Source organism: Seriola aureovittata, chromosome 5 (genome assembly GCF_021018895.1).
Source record: "Seriola aureovittata isolate HTS-2021-v1 ecotype China chromosome 5, ASM2101889v1, whole genome shotgun sequence".
Taxonomy (NCBI): Eukaryota; Metazoa; Chordata; class Actinopteri; order Carangiformes; family Carangidae; genus Seriola; species Seriola aureovittata.
Genome location: NC_079368.1, coordinates 9,443,164 through 9,457,636, shown reverse-complemented (window position 1 = coordinate 9,457,636; position 14,473 = coordinate 9,443,164). Strand labels below are relative to the sequence as shown.

The 14,473-nt window shown below is 41.9% G+C and overlaps 1 protein-coding gene across 2 annotated transcripts in view; it reads right to left on the bottom strand.

Annotated features, from left to right (window-relative positions):
- trpm6 (transient receptor potential cation channel, subfamily M, member 6) overlaps positions 1-14,473 on the bottom strand; it is an 18,070-nt gene extending 3,597 nt beyond the window's left edge. For both annotated transcript variants that reach the window (XM_056376345.1, XM_056376346.1), the window contains exons 1-33: positions 14,217-14,473; positions 14,008-14,087; positions 13,753-13,791; positions 12,971-13,160; positions 12,426-12,639; positions 11,969-12,093; positions 11,684-11,855; positions 11,405-11,579; positions 11,126-11,249; positions 10,966-11,038; positions 10,541-10,641; positions 10,288-10,422; positions 9,553-9,606; positions 9,289-9,423; positions 9,050-9,169; positions 8,306-8,577; positions 7,806-8,034; positions 7,360-7,506; positions 7,086-7,241; positions 6,093-6,221; positions 5,590-5,841; positions 5,323-5,497; positions 4,618-4,732; positions 4,321-4,517; positions 4,065-4,197; positions 3,075-3,513; positions 2,153-2,828; positions 1,783-1,880; positions 833-935; positions 513-559; positions 330-388; positions 185-210; positions 29-79 (exon numbers count right to left, since the gene is read on the bottom strand). In XM_056376345.1, coding sequence (XP_056232320.1) covers positions 29-79; positions 185-210; positions 330-388; positions 513-559; positions 833-935; positions 1,783-1,880; positions 2,153-2,828; positions 3,075-3,513; positions 4,065-4,197; positions 4,321-4,517; positions 4,618-4,732; positions 5,323-5,497; positions 5,590-5,841; positions 6,093-6,221; positions 7,086-7,241; positions 7,360-7,506; positions 7,806-8,034; positions 8,306-8,577; positions 9,050-9,169; positions 9,289-9,423; positions 9,553-9,606; positions 10,288-10,422; positions 10,541-10,641; positions 10,966-11,038; positions 11,126-11,249; positions 11,405-11,579; positions 11,684-11,855; positions 11,969-12,093; positions 12,426-12,639; positions 12,971-13,160; positions 13,753-13,791; positions 14,008-14,087; positions 14,217-14,234 — 5,059 coding nt within the window. In that variant the 5' untranslated portion in view covers positions 14,235-14,473. The remainder of the gene's footprint in view (positions 1-28; positions 80-184; positions 211-329; positions 389-512; positions 560-832; positions 936-1,782; positions 1,881-2,152; positions 2,829-3,074; positions 3,514-4,064; positions 4,198-4,320; positions 4,518-4,617; positions 4,733-5,322; positions 5,498-5,589; positions 5,842-6,092; positions 6,222-7,085; positions 7,242-7,359; positions 7,507-7,805; positions 8,035-8,305; positions 8,578-9,049; positions 9,170-9,288; positions 9,424-9,552; positions 9,607-10,287; positions 10,423-10,540; positions 10,642-10,965; positions 11,039-11,125; positions 11,250-11,404; positions 11,580-11,683; positions 11,856-11,968; positions 12,094-12,425; positions 12,640-12,970; positions 13,161-13,752; positions 13,792-14,007; positions 14,088-14,216) is intronic.

Here is a 14,473-nt window from a genome sequence, read left to right as displayed (position 1 = left end):
AACAAATTTTCTGCATATGTTTGAATACCTGAATAGTGTGGATACAAATTTTCAGTGGACTGGAATGAGGAGCTCTTGGCTGCAGCAAACAAATTAATTAAAAGTTAATGTCACAATAATGAACAAATGAACTATATAAACATATTTTAAAGGAAATATATACAAACAGCAAGTTCTGAAATACCTTCAGGGGTAAAACCACTCTGTAAACTGCAACAAAGACATAAATAAGAAAATTTCATTATTTTATTATTACTATTAAATTATTATTAAAATTTCCAGTGTTTTGAAATTCACTGATATTATGGGAGGACAAAAGAAAAGCGGACCTGTGGCTCATGGATCTGGCCCAGCTGTTCCATGCTGAATGAGTGGGGCTCCACACATCCTGAAGGTCAGTGCAAAGATAATCAGACCGATCTCAATGACATTATATGCTCTCAATATTTCCTCAGTATTTTTAGTCTTTCCACCTTATTACAGTATATTGCCACAATTTGCCACAGCTTTACCTGATGGGAAAACACTTTCTTCTGAAAAAAGTCCATAGGTTCAAAATCTGAAACAACATTGATATCACCAATGTTCAAATATTCAAAACAAAATTGACACTGTAGGTAACTTCTACTTTGCATATTTTATAAAGCCATTGTTTGTTGTCTCTTTACATACACTTGGTTGTTTGCATAATGAATTCAGAAAGGCCTTGTATGACAAACGGACAGGCTCTCTTATTGTTCTCTGCTTCTCCATCTCCATCTGGCTGAAAGCTTTATACACTGATACAGTACAGCAGGTACTCAATCTAAATAGGATTGTTTATGGTCCTTACTGAGCTGACTGAGGCTGGTTGAAGCCGACCAGCATGTAGGTTCTCCTCTCAGCCACCGCCACCTTCTCCAGCAGGCATCTGATAAATGGGACTGCATGGTTACCTGTTTCCCATAAGACAAAAAGAGATGTAAACAGGGCCAGGTGGAGAGTCACAGAGTGTAATACCTAGTATATGGCTGGAGGTTATTTGCATCCTGCCTACTGTCAGCCGGTTTCAGCCCTCTGTTTGTTTCTCTCCAACTCTCTGCTCAGATATACAGTATTTTAATACAGCTCAATTCCCAGTAAATTATTTACATGTGTTTCTGTTTCTATTGTCAGAAAACAGAGCAAGTATGAAATAGTCAGTGTAACGTGGCCCATTAAGACTAGGTGTTAACCATCTTATAACCATGATGTCTTCTGACAAAATAACCATTCACATAAGTTCAAGACAAAGACTGTGCTGTGCTTTTGCCTCTATGTTTCTCAGAGAGAAAGGTAAAAACTCATTCACATCAGGTACCATGTGGTCAGCATACAGAGGTGTGCCTGCAGAGGGTAAGCCGTACCTCACGCTTGTGGAATAGTGTATATAGAATATATATATATGTATATATACGTATATATATATATATATATATATATATAATATATGTATATAGAATAATGAATACTGGAAACTCTCTACTGAGGAAAGTAGCTAAGCTAGAAAAGGCACTAGATTTGTGGCTGTGTGCTTATTTGAAAAAAAGTCACTGAAGGGGTCTGAAAAGACAGTTAATCTAGCAACAACGGCACTCAGTTGTCAACATTGCAACTCCAAAACTCAGCCGACTGACCAATGAGCGAACCTTATCAGTGACCTTATTATGATCCATGCAATGTTCAGTGCCTTACTGAACCTTTATGGTAAAATTTCAGTTGTCAAGAATGAAAATCTCGACAGTATGCGCTGTGTCACATTACAGTGTCTGGACTGCTCTCTTGTATCTTCACTGCCTTCCGGGTCTGGGTTTTGCCTCTGCTGTCCAAGACTTGAGTGAAGTCAGAGGACTTGGACCACTCTGAAGACATAAAGACACAAGTCATTAGTAGTTTTTTTAGTCATTAATTAGTAACAAGTTTGTTTTTCTATTATCATCAGGGACAAGACACAGAGATAAGGAATGCTACATATCTAAATAATTATAATATTATAATAATCTATGTCTTTTATAAATGACAAATTCTTATATTGATTGGCGTGTGGAGAAGCGTAAATGCATATTCTGTTGTCTTAAACCATTAACTCGTGATATATGTTTTCTAACATCTGAATTACAAGCTTAAACAATACCTCTGCTCTTGAAGCACTGTAGCGATGTGTCGTCCTTAAAGCCCCTCCCACTGGACAGACTCTCTTTGTTCATCGGTTCATTCAGAGAGGGAAATGATCCCCTCGTTGGACTGAGTGTTGCCCCAGAGAAAGTCATATTTTCGACGCTGGATGACAGAGACCTGCAGTAGCCGTAGGGACGGTCTCTGGACAGACATGCCCACCTGGGGGATTTCCCAGGTCTTACCCACTGGCTGGAAGATCTGGAGCGAGAACCTGGTTGGCTATTGTCCTGAGAAAAGGCAGGATTAACCAAACCCTCAGAGATGTCTTGAGGGTCAGACAGAAGGAGAGCATTGCTAGAAGCTTTGGATACTGCTATGTCCGACAGCTGTTCCTGTGTCCTTTCCCCTTCTTGCTCTTCCTCCTCTTCTTCATCTTCTTCTTCCTCCTCTTCCTCTTCCATGGAAGTCTCCCCTCGACTGGGATATAGGTATGGGTCACATGTCCAGAGTTTATGATGTGGTGACTCCAAGCCTCTGGGAGGAAGAGAAGACGCACTGCAGGACGGTCCACAGGAATCACACATGAAACCGAGATGAACTCCATGAAAGTGAGAGAGAGAAGCATGGGACACAGGTCGAGAAGCTCCCAGCAACTTCTCACTGGGATGTTCAGCAGTGGCAGACTGTGAATCCTGGGAGAAAGATATGTGTTAATATTTAAAACTGTAAAGTTATACATTTTATGTGGTAGTTTTATTGTTCTAAAGCCCTGGTGACAATGTTTGGTATCAAAATTATGATTCTTTACAGTCCATGTAAGGAAATTCTCTTTTGTCTTGGCTCACCTCAAAGGTTGAGGTCAGGTATGCAACATTCTCATGCTTCATTTTCTTTCACTTCCTACAACAGTGTTATTATGAATAGAAATCAGTAAGTACCTCCTTTCCTCTTTCCTCTCCCTCCTCAGCGTGTTCTTGTCTTCCTCCCCTGCTCCCCCTGGCTCCGACATTGCACTCCTGTGATGCCAGTCTACTCGTCGCCAGAGTGTAGCCCTTCAGCAAAGAAGGTGGGGTACTTTTACATGACTTCGCCATTAACCGTCGCATATTAAGCACCTCAGAGTCTGCTCCATTTCTGTGCGGGAGGGTCAAGCTGTGAGGAAGGATGTGCCGGGAAGCCGTGAGGGGTCGACACTGAGCCAGGCGCGCCTCCTCCAGTTGAAGGCTGTCAGAGGCAGAGAGCAGCGTGAGAGTGTCCACGGCCTGCACCGAAAGGTCCTGGAGTTGACCCAGCTGACAGTCCAACTCCGACATGCTGTCCTGAATGAAGTTGACCCTCTCTGAGACTTCCCCCACTACCATGCGCATCTCTTCTGCTCTAGAGGGGAAAAAAAAAAGACATTCATACTGTTCAAACATGTTTTTTCCTTTTAATAATGATCTCACAGCTGACAAAAAACATTCAGCACAGTCTACTATAAGCTCATACTGATGCCACAAGGTTACAGTCGCAAGTATGTGTTGGTTTTGGCATTGAACGCAGGTGTTTGACCTTCCACTTACTATAAGAATTATACTTTACTTCACTACACATAACTAGCTTGTACAGGGAAACAGCACACATGCATGTCTTTAGTTTTTAAAACATTCTTCTCACCTACATTATACTGTATAGAGCCACTGGTACTTCACATTTATATTCAGGCTCACTGTTTATATAAGATGTCACTGACATCCCTGTGCCCTGTGCAAGGATCCAAATGAAACAAACGTATAAGACCAGTAAGTAGCTAGCAATTGTGATTTTTCAGGAGAAGGGAACAGGTTCTGGTGCAGTGGGAACAAGTCATCCTATCTGATAACACAAACACTTTAATTCCACATCCCACACTCCTGGTTTATACGAATCGATCACAATATCAAACCAACCTCTCAGCTGTGGCTCTGATCCTGTGAATTTGACTGCCGTGGAGACTTTCACTCTTCTCATGGAAGTAGGCCTGTACACATTTCTCCTCAAACTCATGGAGCTTTTTACAATCCTCATGGCCCAAGTAGAGCTCTGGTAAAGACATGTAAGGCAGGAGAAGCGACTTTATCACTAGACGTGCTGTGAACTGACTTGTATGATGTGTACAGACAACTGCTGAATTATCTTGCTATCCACACAAACTGTGGTACTCACTAAGTCCAGAGCCTCTCTCCTCCCGCTCAGCATCTCCACTACATCTCCTGTAGACGGCTGTCAAACCCAGGGCCATGTGACTAAGGAGGATAAGGGGCGGAGGCAGCCATGGCCTGTCCTGATACGTCATTATGTAGCGATAACGATTGTACTTCCACAGTTTATTGGACGTTGATGCCATGTCAAAGTAGATGTTGCTGTTGGGAAGACAACATTCAGTTCAATAAAAGTACTCTTTATTGGGGGGTCCTCTACAGTAAAAACTTCATTAGATTTTTTTTTAATGAACAGACTTACTTAAAAAATGCAATAAGAATGTTGACCATGATGATATACTGGAAGAACATATAGACAGCCTGGAGGAATGGCGTGAGAAATGAAGCAGGAGGACATGGTTTACCACCGTCACATTCTGTCAACACACACAAACACACAGACCTTACACTGGTGGCCATCAATCACGTCATTAACAGTGGGAATACACTGTAAAATGTCAAGGGTCGTTTTTGAGTCACAATGGAGAAGTTTTTTCTAAACATGTCTTTCTGAATTTTGATTGAGGGAATGCTTTTGCACAAAAAAAGAAGAAGGATTAACTTGGACTTATACCGAGACTTTTTGTTTAAATTTTCAGTCACTTTGCATCTACATGTATGCATGTACATGATGTATGCATGCAGTATCAACTTCTGCATTAGATAAGGTGCTGAAACAATAGGGCTAACCAACGCATTCACCTTTAGCCTGCAATTGATAAAACACATTGTAATACAAAGTTGAGCCAAGTAAGCATCACTTGAAATGAGGTGACACTCCAGTACCATGATTCACTTTGCTTAAACAAAGTCTTACATCATCTGATCTGTATGTGTCCTCTCATGTGGCGAACAACATGTGGCAGATTCTCTTTGTAGCTAAGCTAAGAAACTTAAGGCAACACCAAAGCTGTCGCAGTTAAAAGCTGGTTAATAAGTATCAAGTGTTTTCTGTTAAACCACTAACGATCTATCTCTGTTGCGTAGACCTCTCCATAGATCATCCAGTAGGGCTGGAAGACAACGTCTCGAGCCAGGCTCCAGGACGGCTCCTCATCTGGTGACAGGATGGCCTTCCTGGAGACCCCAAAGCTCAGCAGCACTATTGCCATCATCACCACGATGAAGAACATATTACTGGTCTGGGCAGGCACAGAGAGAGGAAAGTGGGGTGACTAAAAAAGGATTTTCCACTTTCTTCCACTTCAACAAGTAGTTTCCAGTCTCTACTCACCATCTTAGTGATCATGGTGAGGTAAGGACCAGCATGCTGATTGACAGCCAGCAGATCTGTCACCCTGACAAACCAGAAGATGATGTCCAGACAGTAAGCGATGCGCCCTGCCGTCCGGTAGGGACCAACATGCCAGCGCATTGCCAGTCCAGCCAGGAAGAGCAGGATGGCAACGAAATCTGACATGTTCCAGTACTCTGAGAACCAAATCTTCAGCTTGTGGCTCAGCTTCCTTGGCTCAGACATTAGCACCTATTTAAGAGGTATATATTTTTGTTATAGAGCATTAAGCTATACTGCTCTATCAAACAAGACCCTTTTGCATTGTATTATGTACTTAACTACTTTTATTGTATCGTCACTAATATCAACACTTTTGTAGTGATGCTTTCTGTAGATAATGGATCAGAAATGCACACACAAATGTACAGAAATAGTTAAATAATTACAAAAGAGAGAAGAGAGATAAAAAGGAGAAAATTTCTGTCTACTGGCTCTCTCACCTCTCTGGTTTTTTCCACTGCAGTGGACAAAATGTACGCTATGACCAGCCACTCCTGAACACTGGGCTGATCGCCCATCTTCACCAGGACAACGTAGGAGAACATCATCAGAAAGGCCAAGTAGAAAATCTAAAATGGAGACAGAGCCAAAAATAAATAAATTAGGAAAGAGACATGAAAAATATACATTAAACTAAAATTACCGCTTTGTGGTTGTATGCCTCCGCCAACCAGCCAAGTTGCAGGAAATATGGTCACAACCCCCCCCCCTCCTCCTGAGTTAGAGAATAATAGCCAGAGGTGTTTTTGGAGAACATTATGACCTCTGACCATTTAAATATAAAATGTCATCACTTCATTTCTCCTTATAGACATTGTGTATGTAATTGTGTTATAGTAAGTGTATGAATTTGTGAGTTATGGCCAGAAACATATTTTGTGAGGTCACAGTGACCTTGACCTTTGACCACCAAATTCTAATCAGTTTGTCCTTGAGTTGAAGTGAATGTTTACATCAAATGTGATGAAATTCCCTTGGGGTATTCCTGATATCTTGATTTCACAAGAACATGAGGTCACTGTGACCTTGAACTTTGACCTTTACCCAACAAAATCGAATCAGTTCAGCTTTGAGTCCAAGCGATTGCTTGTGCCAAATCTAAACAAATTCTCTCAAGGTGGCCTTGAGATATCGCATTCAAGAGCCCAAAACCCTGCTTTGAAGTCACCATGACCTTGACCTTTGACCACCAAAAACTAATCAATTCATCCATGAGTCGAAGCGTGCGTTACTGAGATATCACGTTCACGAGAATGGGATGGACAGACAACCCAAAAACATAATGCCTCCGGACCTGGCTGTCGCCGGCACAATAAAACATGTACTGCATTAAGGACAAGGAGGTTCTCTAGGCCCATTCATCCAATTTGTTTTCAGAAAGAGAAATATATTTTACATTCATTCGCAAGTATAACAACACGAACTCCACCTACCGTGTGAAACCAGAACTTGACAACAGGAGCTGTGTAGAATTCATAGAGTCTTTTGATCCAGGAAAGACATTGCGCACTCATAGAGGACAACGTTTCTGACACAGGACCGAGACTTTTGTTATGAGAAGACAGGCCTTGCTCAGCATCCTGAATGCCCTGTGAGAGCAGAGTAGTGTAAGCCAGGAGACGAGAGAAGTACAGTACTAAGGCTATTAGGATTCTGGCTCCAGTTTGAAAACAGTGCTAGTTAAACGCACTACTGGCACCACTTTACCGTGTGATCAGTTCCCTCGTGGGCTGGCTTCACAGAGTCAAGTCCAAACAGTATTGCCTCATGGGACTGTGGTACATGGCACATTTCAGCTTTGCTTTTAAACTCAAGTAGCAAGATGGCAGGGGGCAGAAGAAGGCTCAAAATTATCTGAAAGAATGAGATAAGAAGTGTGTTATGTGAGCTTGCACAACTGTCCAGAAACATCAGGAAACATTAGGTGACTTAATCAATATTCTTGTAACTCAACACAGGATCAAATAAAGTATTGTATCGTGAAGGTGAGGCTCGGAGTGCCCACTCAGAATTATGTTTATTATATGTCAGTGCAAATAAATCATTAACTAACACAAGATGACACTTACAATCAGAGACAAACTTACAGGAATAAATATAAATTTCATCCGGTTCATTTGATTTTGAACTCTTACAATATTTACAATGTTCACCTTCAAGCAGGAGTTTTTTCTCATGTTGAGCGGACCGGTCCAGAGATCTGTGAGGAGGGTCTGGGTGCAGGAGTGTGAGACGAATGGTCTGTGACATGAGGAGACAGCCATCTGCAGACAGGTGAAGTGGCTCCATGCCTCCATCTCTGAAGTCAACAGCTTCATGGCCATCTGCTCGTTCTGACGAAATGCACAGTCTAACACATCCACCGCCAGCTGACCAAACTCACTGAGACACAGAGGCAGGAGACATGCAATCATACTGTATGCGGGTTTTCATACAAAGACCTGCATAAAGTCCAGAACAACTTAAAAGGATATTTATGAACATACAACAAAAACCCACCACAAAATTCAAAATGCAGGACCGAGTCTGCTGTTACTTTTAATACACAGACTCACACTACACGAGAAAAGGATGGACTGTAATTTAAATGGTCATAAATACTGACTGGGTCTTAAATCACGCTACTACAAACACACACACAGTATACACTTACAGGGAATATGACTTGAATCGATCTGCGATGTTGTCGTCCATGCTACTCTGTCGTGCCTCGAAGGCCATGGAGCGGTAAAGCTTGCAGGCTACTGCAGCACGTGCCAGTGCTTCCTCGCCATGTTGCCACAGGAACAGTGCCATCTGCTGCCGCTGCTGAAGCACCGCCCAGACAAACAGGTCGTTGAAGTTGAAGGAAACCAGAGGCGGAGAATCACCAAGGCCGATGCTCAGCGTGATCTCTCGACTGCTCCCGGGTGACGCATCTTGCTCCTAGATGGGAAAGTTTGAGGTGTGGACAAAAGAATAGGCAAGGGAATGGAAATAAAGAATGAGAAAGGTCCAAAAAAAAGAGAAAAAAGAGACCAAAAAAAGCAAAGGGACAAAAAAAGCAAACAGATAGGCAGGATAACACACAGGCTACAATGTAAAAACAAAGTGCTCTTTCAGTACACAGTAGACCTGGTCAATATGCAAAATGTCCGAAGATAACGTCTGTTAGTATTTGGAAGTGTATAAATAAAACTGAACAGAATTGAATTGAAGTTTTAAGATGTTTAAGATGGCTTATGGCTTAGCTAATGGGGATCCAAATCAATGAATGAAGAGGATTTCTCAAAAACATAAAGTATAAATGTAGTGCAAATACATATATATAATATATACACAAAGGTCAAATGTTGAAGTATAGGTTTGAGTGTCTTAAAAAAAAAACATCCCATACTGAAATAAACACCCCACCAACCTTGCGTTTGTAGGGCTGAGCAGTTCTAAAGAAATGCAGGTCCTGCAGACTCCTTGAAGTGTTTGGTATTAATCCTCGTCTCCTTTTAGACAAGAAGGTGGAGCTGTTCCGTCTTCCCTCCTATAAACAATAATGAGGCCAGTGCATTATGTGCCAGGGAAATTCAAGAACAATTACAATTAATAAACACAAGAAAAAAAAGAAATAAAGAGAAAAAAGTTCAAACTATGAACGCTCACTTTATCTTGCAGGCGGCTGTAGGCAGCTCTGAAGTGTTTGCGTGTGTAAGTGCTGCGGTACGCTCCTCCTATGAGATACTCTATCACCAGACCGATGTCAATGAGAGAAAGACGGTAACCTGTGGGGAGAGAAGTCTACTCTCACACACACACACACACACACATACATTAAATACACATATGCTTATAATGTCTAGGTGAGCGAGGCTCCTTGTGGTGTAACTTAATATTTATATGATTATATCCTTTCTCATCCTCACTTACCTGTTTCACATCTTCAACAAGGTGGTGCAGGAAACGATCCGTCTGCCCATGTGGCTGTGGAGAGAAATTTGCATTATTATTCAGAGAGAGAGAGACAAGTAAACAGAAAATAAAACTACAAATTCAAAGCAAAAAAAAACATACTGGTTACTTTTTAACACAGTTGCATATTGCATGTATGGAAGCAGCTCTGGGATCAGTAGCTTGTTTCTTAGAGGGACTTATTATCCCAGAGTTATGAATAAGTAAATAGGCTTTAATACACAAAAGATAAAGGCAGCGTGGAGAAAGCCAAGAGTGATTGTAGTGATGACAAACAGTTTTCAGATCTCAGCAGGATCCTAAAACAACAACCGGAAAAATACCCTGGATGCAACTGACCACAAAACACAGAGAATAATGGTGCAAAACACTTACAGTGCATTATTGTGATTTCAATCAAAGCCACAGTTTTGGAATTTGTGCTTCAAGAGCCACAAACAAAAGATCTGATTTCCTTCTCCTTGTACAGCAAAGTGAGAGCCAAGGGAAAACAAAAGAAGAAATAGCACAGCAAGACAAACAAATGTACTGTGGGGTGAAGGTATTTTCTGAAAAAAAATCTTTTAATAATAACTTTTTTTATTTTTTTGAATGTTGTATATCTATACCCGATCAGTGAGATGAGAAAATCAGAAATTGCAAAGGAGAAAGTGATAGAAATTAGAGGAAGATAATTAAATATATAATAATAACTGTGTTGTAGAGCTCCTCGAGGCGATCCACCGTGAGGAAGCGACTCATAGTCATGCCATTGTCAATCAGCAGTTTGACAAAACTGTCGCGGTCCATCAGCAGAGCATCCAGCATGGCTTGCTCCAAGGAACCCACCTAGATACAGCACATGAAATGAGGACAATCAGTCTGATCCCACAACAAAACAACCTGAGAACGTACAACATTCCTCATGTGCAACAATGGCATGTAATTAGACCACAGTCAGTCACACCTGCCAGTGCTGTCCATACACCAGGACGTCTTTTTGTGCAATGTCAGCCCTGTCCCAGACAAGAGCCATACTCAGCTGCTCTGCAGGACTGGCCTTGGTGCCTGTTCACCATACAGAAAACAAAAAAACAACACAACTTATATCTCTGCATGCCTATGGTAAAACACACATTTTTCGAGGCTGACATTTTGACTTATCATAGCAGTAAAAGCCCAATCATTAGTCCAGGTTAATGATTGTTGTTCACTTTAGGTACACCAGTAAGTCATGTTGTTGAGCAAGTCTGCACAATACCAAGCCTGGAACTGGTCAATGTACAAAGAATGCAGCAATTGTTAATGTTATCAATTACACGTGTGTGTGAGTTTTCCTGCAATGACGTGTCAAAATGTCTATTGTCAAACCAAGAGGAGGAAAATGATTACCCTTAAGAGTAGCTGTCAAGATGGCTGCATCAGGTGTCATCTGGTCCTCTGACTCAGAGTCAAAGATGGTTATCTGTTGTGCAAAGACATATTGAGTGAGTAGTCAGTAGTCCATGTGTCAAGTCACAACACGCACAGTCCCAAATGGTGTTTTACTTACAGACTGTCTGTGATCCATACACTGCAGGAGGAGACTGTAAAGGTGAGAGGCCTCTGCTCTGTCAACCCCAAACACATCTCCAATCTTGATGAGGAAGTCCTCTTTAATGTCTTCATCCAGCTGTCTAAAAAATGCAGTGAATATGTAGGTTATATTTTTGACACGTCTTCTCATTAAAGTTCTTACATGAGACATTACAAAAAATGTAGTTTCATTTTACACAGTTAGGAGGATCCATTAGACGTTCTAATGTAGATACACTGACGTAAGCATGAATACCTGTCAACAGCAGTCTGCTTGTGTAAGAAGGCGAGCAGGTCAGCAGCCCTGCCCGAGCCCTCGAACACTAACACCGGCACAGGGGGCACATTGCTCACATAGTCCAACACTGTGGACACGACAGCAGGGCTTCCCTCCACCACCACACACACCACAGGCACTCCCTGATTCAGTCCTACAGAAGAGGAGAGGAGTGGGTGAAGTGGGTTTCTCACTTCATGTATGTATTACACAATAACACACACACACACACACACACACATACACACACTGACTCACGAGGGTGTATTTTCTGTAGTTGGATGTGTTTCTCCAGCTTCCTCCTGAGGCCTTGCTGGCAGCCATGTTTTCCCAGCGTACCATCATCCACCAACAGAAAGTGGGAGTGGAAACCATTGAGACAGGCTCTCTTACTCAGAGGGTTCCCCAGTGGCTGGTAAGGCCTGAACAGCTGAATCATTTTGAGTGAAAGTCACATCAAGTGCCAACCAGGAGTCAATCATCGTAAAGCAATGAATTAGAATATGTTAAAAAATTTTTGGTTTCAAAAATGTTAATACTTACATCCCTGCCGATAAGGTCCTTGTTGTTTTCAATCACACCCCACGGGGTGATGCCGACTGTGTTCCTCTTCCTCAGGTTGTGGCTCCCGAATGTTTTCACTGCTTCGCCCACATACTTAGACACACCTAGAGAGTATGCAAAGAGCAGCTGAATGCACAGCAAATATACAATTCAACAACATAATAAAGAGTTGTGCTAACTCAAGACAGACATCAAACACACCACCTTGCTGCATAATAATCAAACAGCAAACAAATGGACACAGAAGATCAGACCGAGGGACACTGAGAGCGATGGACTGACGTTTCACACCAGGACCAACACTGATTATACTGAGCCTCATCCTACCATTAAGCTGCCATGCTGGTAATGTGAGTACATATAAGACAGTGGCCCAAGATCCAGTGTCATTTGAGAGTAATAAGAAATACTGACTCACACAATTTGTAACAGCTACCTGTATTAATGCCATCAGTGAGTATCCATGCCCCTGTGCTGAGGGCAGCAGTGATCAGCCCTTTGCTGAAGGCCTGCTTGACTTTAGGAGGCAGGGTGAAGTTTTCTGAGCCTCCCTGGACAGTCAGCAGCAGCTTGGGTCTCTCCATCTGCCATTCCTTCAGCATCAGTTGGAGCAGTACCTCTGCCTTTGAGTCCACAGCCACACGAACATACTGGAGAGGAAACAAGTGGAACAGTTTGTGACTGAAAGGCTCTTTGTGCTTTTCTCAGGTACTGCTAGTGTGATTGTTTTGCCACTACTGGTTAAAACAGATGGTATCTTTCCTTTCATACGGCTCGCTAATGTCTGCTTACATCATAGCAAAACAAAGTTTGTTTATAGACAACCATCAAAAGCCCGATTCCTGTCTTGTTCACTCCAGTATGAGTATTAACCTTAATTTTAGGGATAATACTTTGTCAAAAAATAGGAGTTATCTAAATTTTAAAGTTAATTTATTTCTTTGGCCTGGAAACACACAGACAGTTTGTAGATTCACAGACCTTGGCTCGACAGACGCGTGTGGCAGTATCTTGAAAGTCTATGGTCCCATAAGCGTTGGTGGGACTGGCTTTGGTATGGAGCTCTATGGACCAGTCCTCTTCCATGTCCTGTCCAGGACCAGGACAGAGGGATATGGGAGGAGGCGACTCTCGCCAAGAGTGCTCCCCCATCAGGCGGCCACAACAACATCTGGCCAATGCAAAGATAGGTAACTGATCATAGCTAGCAGGTGGAAAGCGAAACATAGAAATATAAACATCATTCATCCAAACCCTAACTCTAAATTGCATTATTCTTTCTGACCCTTTTGAGCTAAAAAAAAAAAAAACAACTGTTGGTGTATGTTCTGTAAAGCATCTCAAAATCAATGGAAGGTTGTTGGGTATAATTCACCTGATAGGCCTGTGACCTCCCCTGGCCAGGCTGCAACAATCCCTCCCTTTTTCCTGTTTCCCTCCCTTCCTCTTCACCTCTCTTTGTCCTTGGGTCTAATTCTCTGTGTTTGGTTGTGTTCATCATTTTACAGCCAACAGAATTAAATACATTTCTCAGTCATTCATAGATCTTCTATGCTGTTGATACCACTAACTTTCATATGATTCATATGACAGAAATGTTGAAATAAAGGGTGTGGGTGGAAAAAGTGACACACAAAAACAGAACAAAAATCCACACAATAGAAAACAAGAGCTTCATTTGAAAAGGGGAGAGGGTCATTAGGGAGATACATCAGGGTTTGAGGATCAAGACACATACAAACGCATAATTCATAAATGTATACCTGATCAGGCTTTGGCATACTTGACATACTGGAATACATCTGGAAAAAAAACAGGAAATAACATATTATCAAAGAATCGACATGGCCCCTATTCCTGGAAGGATGGGCTGAGTGCCAAATAGTTCTGTTCTCAGAAATATGTTGTTTCCAGTAACAAACCAGTTGTTCTTCTGAGACTCATAAAATCTTGTACTGTAGATATCTTTTTTTAAAACTCTTTAATGATTCAAGTTTACCTGTGTAAGTCCAGTTTACCTGTGTAGGTCCCGAGAGGAAGGGATAAACTTCACACACTCTCTCTTGCAGAAGGTTTCCTCAATCCAAGACTTCCGTGACTGAAATAAGAAGGATTACTTACAGTATACATATCCTGGAGCAGCTAAGCAATATATTCTCAGCTTTATTGTCAAATCCATCCTCCAGCAAGAAAACACATTGTTTCCTGAAAAAATGTAATCAGTGACCTTTTCAGTGAAGCTCATTTCATTACACTGCCGCCAGAAGCCTGGATGCTGGTCCCACAGGGAAGTAATCGTATGTCCCTCCCTGTCGTATAAACCTGAACTGCACTCTTAAAAACACAGACGGGATGTGAGATCTAACAGTCAGCCTCTCATTCAGCTTCACAGAAGTCCTTTCTTTATGCTTTCCCTGGTCTTTCAAGGTCTGTCCTGCTCCTGTGCTCCGTTTCCCATCCAAATTCAACAATGGCCTTGCTGAG